At 29.4% G+C, this 8,102-nt stretch overlaps 1 protein-coding gene across 3 annotated transcripts; it reads left to right on the top strand.

The window, feature by feature from the left end:
- The first annotated feature begins 5,734 nt into the window (after positions 1-5,734).
- Positions 5,735-8,096, top strand: LOC107856198 (putative F-box protein At1g71320). 3 transcript variants are annotated; one of them, XM_047407638.1, is made up of 2 exons: positions 5,735-5,883; positions 6,241-8,096. In XM_047407638.1, exon 2 carries the CDS (start codon positions 7,133-7,135, stop codon positions 7,859-7,861), a length of 729 nt encoding a protein of 242 aa, XP_047263594.1. In that variant the 5' UTR covers positions 5,735-5,883; positions 6,241-7,132; the 3' UTR covers positions 7,862-8,096. The 3 variants fall into 3 exon arrangements, with proteins under 3 accessions (XP_047263594.1, XP_047263593.1, XP_047263592.1); XM_047407637.1 differs by having other exon boundaries at positions 6,200-8,096; XM_047407636.1 differs by having other exon boundaries at positions 6,186-8,096.
- Positions 8,097-8,102: the final 6 nt, after the last annotated feature.

The raw sequence follows: 8,102 nt of genomic DNA, 5'->3' as shown, positions 1-8,102 counted from the left end.
GATGAATTAAGTGTTAATAGAGGAGAAAAACTCAGGAAGTAAGATGATTTAATTGTTGATAATTAGGGAGATATTTTCGGGAAAGAAATCTTTAGAAAAAAATAGCTTGAACGAGTTAATGGTGGAGTAAATATGGGGTTTGTTGATATGTATCAAGAATAAAGTTGAAAATCGAGATTTTATATAAATTTTAAAAAAGTAATGGATATTAGGTAATATAATCTGTTAAGTTTGAGAATTGTGTAATTTATTTTTCTTAAAATGTATGGAGTGATATGATTTAATTTTTCGATTTGATAATCATGAAAACTTAGTTTACGCAATCACCGATTTAGTAGTATCCCGTGATTTACTTAATTTTTTTCAATTATGCCGTCATTCAATTATAATTCTATTTCCCTCGCTTCTCCTACCCAACACGATACCCACCACGTTCCCTCCCCCCCTCTCCCTTCCAAAAAGAATATTTCTTATTTTTATTAAAAAATTTCTTATCCACTCTCTACTCCTACCCGACCTCACCTTATCAACCTCCCCATTTTTTTCTAATTTTTTTTTTTTAATTCAAAACTTTTTTCTATCGCACCCTCACTCACCCCTCCACTTACTAGTCTTCCTTTCCAGACCAATTTTTTTCTAAAAAGTTTCAAAATAATTTCTAACCCACAACCATCTCCTATGAGCACCCACCCCCCACACACGCACCCAAAAGAAATATTTTTTAATTAAAAAAAATTATTTTTTCTTACTCTATCTCCTACCTCTTTTTTTTTTAAAAAGGATTCAGAATATTTTTCTTACTCTATCCTCCTTATTTGTTAAATATATACAATTTCTTTTATTTGCGTATCGAACAAAAGAAAGAAAAATTATTTTGTAGCTAATATCAAACACACTCATAGCGGAGGTGATCACTTTCAAAACATTAAAAAAAGTGAAATTCATTATTATAAAAAATTGGATGTGATTACATTCATTTGATTTTATAGGAATCAACTTTTACTTTACTAGTAGTTATAAAACGTGAGCATTCCTATTAGAACGTGGAAAAGGAATCGTAGTACAATTCTAATTTGATTTCTATTAGGAGATTCTAATAGTTATATATAGATAGAATCGCCAGATCTCTGCTTAACCCCCAATATTTTTTTGCTTACCGCGGAACAAGCATCATATTCTTTCACTGGAGTCGTTAATGTGAGTTTGTTTGAAGCTTTCTTCTTCTTCCTCTTTAATTTGTTATTCTTCGTTTTCCCGTATATCTTTAACCTGTGATATAGTCTTGTACGGTATCCATGGACGACATACTTGTGGAGCTACCTGTGAAATCACTTCTTCGTCTCAAAGTTTTGGAAGACATTAATCTCACAATCTTATTTCAAGAAAAAGCATCTCAATCATTCTAAGAACCAACTCTGTTTCCCAAAAATTGCTTTTTCTCAAGTGGGGCCGTAATTCTGACTGTCACTTCTGGTCTTCATCTTTGTCTTTGGTTTATTTGATTGCCCTTTGAATTCTGATCCCTCAAAAGGTATAAAAGTCTACTGTAGTTGTGATGGCTTGGTTCTTATCGGAATATGGAGTCATCGTCATGTTGAACAACCTTCAATTTTACTGATATGGAACCCTTCCACTCGAGAATCAATACTACTTCCTCATTCAAAATTTTCACTACAAATGGGACACGACACTAATACTGGTGATGACGATGAACACATGGGAGATGACTCCAATAATAGTGGTGATGACGATGACTTTACCAATGTTGAGGAAGATTATGGGGGATGTACATACGGACTGGCTTATGACCCCATCAGTCATGACTATAAAGTTTTTATGATTAGCATGTTTAGGCCTGACGATAATGAAATTTTCACACTCAAAAATAATGCTTCCTGGAGAATAATTGATCATAAAATCTCAGGTAGAACAGATAGTTCTATGTTGACTGGTGGGGAATATTTGCCATTTGTACATGGAGCATTTCATTGGATTGGTATGTTATCAAGGTTTTGTGTGGTTTCATTTAATATTTCAGATGAGATGTATGGAGAGATATCATTGCCAGCGATAGTATGCTGCCTCACTCTATCCAAGTCCGAAGTTGAAGTTGAAGTTGATGTGGGTGTATCCTTGTTGGGAGAAATGCTTAGTGTTTATTGTAAGGATGAGAATTTTTTTATTTTATGGGTAATGAAAGATTATGACGTAAAAGATTCTTGGACGAATTTGTTCATTATACCAATTAGTACAGGGGTTTATAGACATATATGTTTTCAGATGATGTAGTGTTACTCTGCTTTGATCATCATTATGAGGTGAAACCAGATTATCTATGTAGGGTAATATTTAGTGGAGCATTTGGGTTAAGTGATCTAATGTGGCCACTAGATGGTACAGTTACTATTGATAAGGATGGTTGTGTTTATACAGAAAGTCTGATGTCTTTGAGATTGGGTCATTAAATATAATGATGTATGTGTTATGGGCTTCGTTAAGTAGTACTGTGATTATTTGCACACTTATTTTCATGTTCCAAGTCGTTATTCTTAGAATTTTATGTAATGATTGAGAATTTATTGGTTATCATTTCTGTGGGCTTTTTAAAAACAAAATTATTTACAATTCCTTGCTAACAAAGTTTGAACACCCTAATGTCTCTTTTATCCTCTATTTGCTTCTCAGTTAAAGTTGTCTGGTTGAACACCTTGACATAGTATGTGTGACAATAAGTAAAAAAATATTTCAAAATTGAAAGTGACTAATAGGAATACTTTAGATAAATTCTTTCCATGGCATATTCTTTTACCTTATATATAATCTATATCTCTAGTCTATCTATAATCTATAATCTATATCTAATCTATAATCTATAATATATTAAAAGTGTGAAGACCTCAGAAAAGTGATTTGAATTTTTTGTCTCTTCATTAAAAGACTCTTCTTTAGACAAAATTATTTTTTCACTATTTTTTTAAATTATTTTTATTATATTAATTAGACTCCTAAAATATATGGGACTCCTAAAATATATGAAAATATAATCAATCAATATTTTTTCTTGTACTGATCAATTAGAAAAATACTCCTGAAATAAGATAGAAAAATACTCCTAAAATAGGACTCTATTAAGGAAATACTTCTATAAATATTGAAATACACGTTAAACTACCGAAGAAATCAACTTACTTATTGGGAAAATATGATTGATATTCATCTAACTCAATTCTGTTGCATGTTTAGATTGATGGTTGCTTAATTTTCTAACCCTCAACTTGTTCACTGTTTTTGTCAACATAATAGAATTTAACGTGCGTGTATATATATTATATATCTTCTTTGTTTTCATTCAAGTCATTCTTTAGATTCAAAATTTTTGCTCACACAAGAATTGTTTTCATCAAAATTGAAGCCTTGTTATCACTATTGTATTATTTTAGTGTAGTTTTCAGGTCGTAGATGAATTCGCAGGTGGAAGATGAATGCCAGTTGGCTTTGAGGATTTTTTTAGCTAAATATTAGGTTTAATTGTATTATTTTTATATCTTTGTTTTGAGAATTTTTTTTTGTGTAAAAGTTAAGTTTAGTTGTATTATTTTGATTTCTTTATTATCGTATTATTTTGTTATAGTTCACATATGGTAGATGAGTGTCAGACGGTTTTGAGAAAATTTTTGTGTAATTATATTGTGTTTTGCTTTCTCTATCATCGTATTGTTTTGTTGCAGTATACAAGTGTTAATGAATGTTGATCGACTTTGATAATTTTTTTTGATAAAGGTTAGATTTAATTAAATAAATTATTTAAAATTTAATTATTGTATATATCTTTTGTTATTTAGACAAATATCTTATTTAATGTAACGTTTAAACTCAATAAAATAATGTACACGTGTGAGACGCGTACACCTAAACTAGTTATATTCAAATGTTGGAACTAAGCCAAACAAGTTAAGCCGTTTGGAATAATTTGGGCTATAACTTAAAATCACACTCGACGGTTGGGTAGGAAAAAGGGGCAATAGCTTCAAATACAAACATCTATATCATGAGTAAAAATTTCTCGGGGGCGGCCTATTTTGGTCGAAACATTAAGTAAAACTCATTACGTTTTTTCAACACGAATGTTTAATACTAGATAATTTTCAAGCAAAATAGTATATTTTTTTCGTTTTAATTTATGTGTCATTTTTTAAATTTCAAAACTTAAACTGATTTTTCAAATTCCACTTGTGGTCGTTTTTATTTTAAAAATATTTTATAAATCGACCACTTGTGGTCGCTTTTGAAATTGAAAAAATAAATAAACCAACCATTAGTGGTCGTTTTTTGGTAGAAAGATAAAAAAATAAATTGAGACCACTTGTGGTTGATTTTCTTTAAGAATAAATAAAAATATTTATATAAAAGTGACCACTTGTGGTCGGTTTTATATTAAAAAAAAAAAGTGGCCACTTTTATTTAAAAAAATTTATTTAAAAATTATTTTAAAAAGCGTTTATTTTAAAAACTAAATTAAAATTATTTAATAAAGTGACCACTTGTGGTTGCTTTTAGAATAAAAAAAATAAAATTATTTAATAAACCGACCACTAGTGGTTGTTTTTTGATGAAAAATAAATTGAGGCCATTTGTGGTCGATTTTATTTAAAAATAAATAAAAGTATTTTATATAAAACCGATCACGTATGGTCGATTTTTTATTAAAAAATAAATAAAAGAAAATAATTAATTTATAAAAGAGACCACTTGTGGTCGCTTTTTATTAAAAAAATAAATGCAAAAGAACCATTTGAGGGCACTTTTGATTTTAAAAAATATATTATAATTTTTCTATGTAAAATCAAATATATTAATTTTTAAAATTACACTGATAGCTAATCAAATTAATCGATAACTCATCAAAGTATTTATATGAAATACGTCGCATTATATTACGGGGTAATATACTTGTGTACGTACATGATGTATATAGTATATATTTAGAACTTGATAGTCGATAGTGTGTATGTGTGTATATGTATAGGCATATGTAGAGTATATATATTATGTAGTGAAGGTATAATAACATAATTAACAAAAACTAACAGATAATTCATAGTATTTATATGAAATACTTTGTATATTATAATGGGGTTGTAAAATTGTGTATGTGATGTATATAGTATGTATTTGGAAGCTGATAGCCAATCGAATATATGTATATATTTGTATATATCGTTTAGTGACATATGCAGTAATCAAAAGTTAGATAACTGAATTTATATATCAAATATTTTGAATAATACATTGATATTATACTATTGAGGATATATATATATTACTTGCGCCAATGTAGACAAGGATATATTGTTGAAGTTGTAACAACGTAAACAAATTAATCGATAATTTATCTGATTAATACATTGTTTTATGAGGTACATATATAATATCGTATTTAAAAGCTAATTAATAAAAAATTTATCCTTATTTATGAAATTCATTGATATTATTATACGATTGAGAAAATATACTACTTATGTTAATGTAGTGATAAAATAACTAATTATCCAATTTATATATACATTGCATTAAATTATTTGAATGTTATTATAAGTATTATACAATTTATTAAAATTTTAATTTTTTAATAAAAATGAACCACAAGTGATCATTTTTCCATATTAATTTTTTTTTTTTTTTTAAAATAAATCGAGTACTTATAATTGATTTTATCCAATAATTTTGTAATACCCACCCAACCCAACCCATCAAAATACCCCCTTTTCAATTACCCTTACCTTCATTTCAACAAAATCAAATTAAATCCTTGTAAACCAGCGATCTCAGCTCCACGACCTCCGGCGACGGCAACACTTCACGATCTCCGTTCTTTATGTAATTGTGAGTTAATTTTGATTATGTTATTTAATTATATTTTGAAATATGATTTGATAATATTATAGTTGGGAAACTTATTTGTTGAATTCAAACATAAAGTTGTAGTTAAGTGTCAAATCTGGATATGAAGAGTTTTATTTTGAAGAGGAACCTTTAAATTTAGGATTATAATATGCTCTTTCAATTTTAGGTTTACTAATTACGTTTGAAGGTGGATCAAGTACATTATTTGTTGTAAATCGAGTTTAATCTATATATAGTCCTTAATGAAAAAAATAATTTTAAATTCTCTTATTTGTTATGAGGTCTGATGGGATAGACATAATCCTGAATAAGAGCTTGTTGGAACATGTAATATAGAGCAAGTGAGGAGTCTTGATATAATTGCACATAATTGCGTACGTCTAAAGGCAAAATTCTTGCTCATAATCACTTGGAAGGTATGTATATAATTGGCCGAGTTATCATAAAGTTACACTTGTAAGATGTTATTGAGTTATGTAGTTGCTTCCTTATTTTGGATGTGGAACTAGCTTTAAATTTGCTCTTAGTATGAGTTGGATCTCTTATTTTTTGGACTAAATCTTTTATTTGATATTAATATAATAATTAATTGGTATTGAATATATCTGCACATAAACTACATTTAAATAGTGAAAAACTTAATTGACGCTATAGCTATCATGTGGTTAACTTAATAGTTGTGTAATAGACGCGTCAAAACAAACAAATAAAGAAAATTAAAAGTACAATTATTTGATATGAATGCTTTATCATGTGGCCACACATTCAACTAAAAAAATTATGTCGTTTGAGTGTCTAGATAAAATTATCTTGCAAATTAAATGAATTTTGTATAGAAAAATAAAAAATAATGGCTTCTGAATGATTAACACAAAATTAGATGAAATTTATTTCTAATTATTATAAACTGAGCATTCCTATTAGAACGTGGAAAAGGAATCCTTTTGCTGTGGCAAAACCAAAAAGCAGTACAATCCTATTAGGAATCAAATTTTAGTTGTTCAAAGAGATTCTAATAGTTATAAATAGAATCACTACATCCTATGCTTAACCCCTAATTTTTGCTGTCCGTGGAACAAGCATTATATTCTTTCTATGAATCTCAGCTTACCGTCAGTAGTTGGCCTCCTCTTAACAAATTTATGTGAGTTTGTTTTAAGCTTTCTTCTTGTTTTCCATATATCTTTAACCTGTGAACTAGTCTTGTCCTGCATATATATATATATCCATGGAAGAAATACTTATGGGCATTCTCAGCAAGCTACCTGTGAAGTCACTTGTCTGTTTTAAGTGTGTCTCAAAATTTTGGAATACGTTGATCTCTCATTCTTATTTGAAGAAGCAACATCTCATTCATGCCAAGAACCAACTCTCTTCTCAAAAATTACTTTTTATCAAGTGGGACCCTAACTGTCACTTCTGGCCTTCATCTTTGTCTTTGGTTCAACTTGTTAAGGATACCAGAATATTTGACTGTCCTTCAAATTCTTATCCAGAAAATGGTATAACAGGTATAATAGCGTATTGTAGTTGTGATGGCTTGGTTCTCATAAGAATTTGGAGTGACCCTAATGCTGAACAATCTTCAATATTAGTGCTATGGAACCCTTCTACTCGAGAATCTGTACTACTTCCTAAATCATCACTATCTAGTACTGTTGATGACGATATTGATGTGGGATCCACTTATGGATTGCCTTATGACTCTACCAGTGATGACTATAAAGTCTTGGAGATTGACATGTCTGGACATAACAACAATGAAATTCTCTCGCTAAAAAATTGTTCCTGGAGTATAATTGATCATAAAACCTCAGGTAGAACAGATGCTAGACAACACTCTTGTCTGGTTGTGAATATTGATCATAAGGTTGCTTTTGGATTTCAAAACAGTAGCAAAACACATAGCTTGTTGCCCAGTTTTCAGCATTTCAGGGTCAACTTCAAACGATCATAATTGGGAGTTATACCCGTTTTACTTCAGACTGTCAGTTTGTCAACTGAGGGACAGTTTCGACTTTATTTGTTTTCTTAGGGGCATTTTAGTCATTTCACCTCACTCAAATTTCGTATAAAACACCAGATTTAGCCCCCAATTCATCAAAATATAAACCTTTTTCTCAAATTTTCTCTCAAGAACACCCCTTAGGGTTTCAAACAAAAATCCCAAATAACTCAAGATTCAACCGTGGGTTTTG

The sequence above is a fragment of the Capsicum annuum genome, chromosome 2 (genome assembly GCF_002878395.1).
Source record: "Capsicum annuum cultivar UCD-10X-F1 chromosome 2, UCD10Xv1.1, whole genome shotgun sequence".
NCBI lineage: Eukaryota > Viridiplantae > Streptophyta > Magnoliopsida > Solanales > Solanaceae > Capsicum > Capsicum annuum.
The sequence above is the reverse complement of the archived record's forward strand: the minus strand, read 5'-3'. Positions and strand labels throughout refer to the sequence as shown.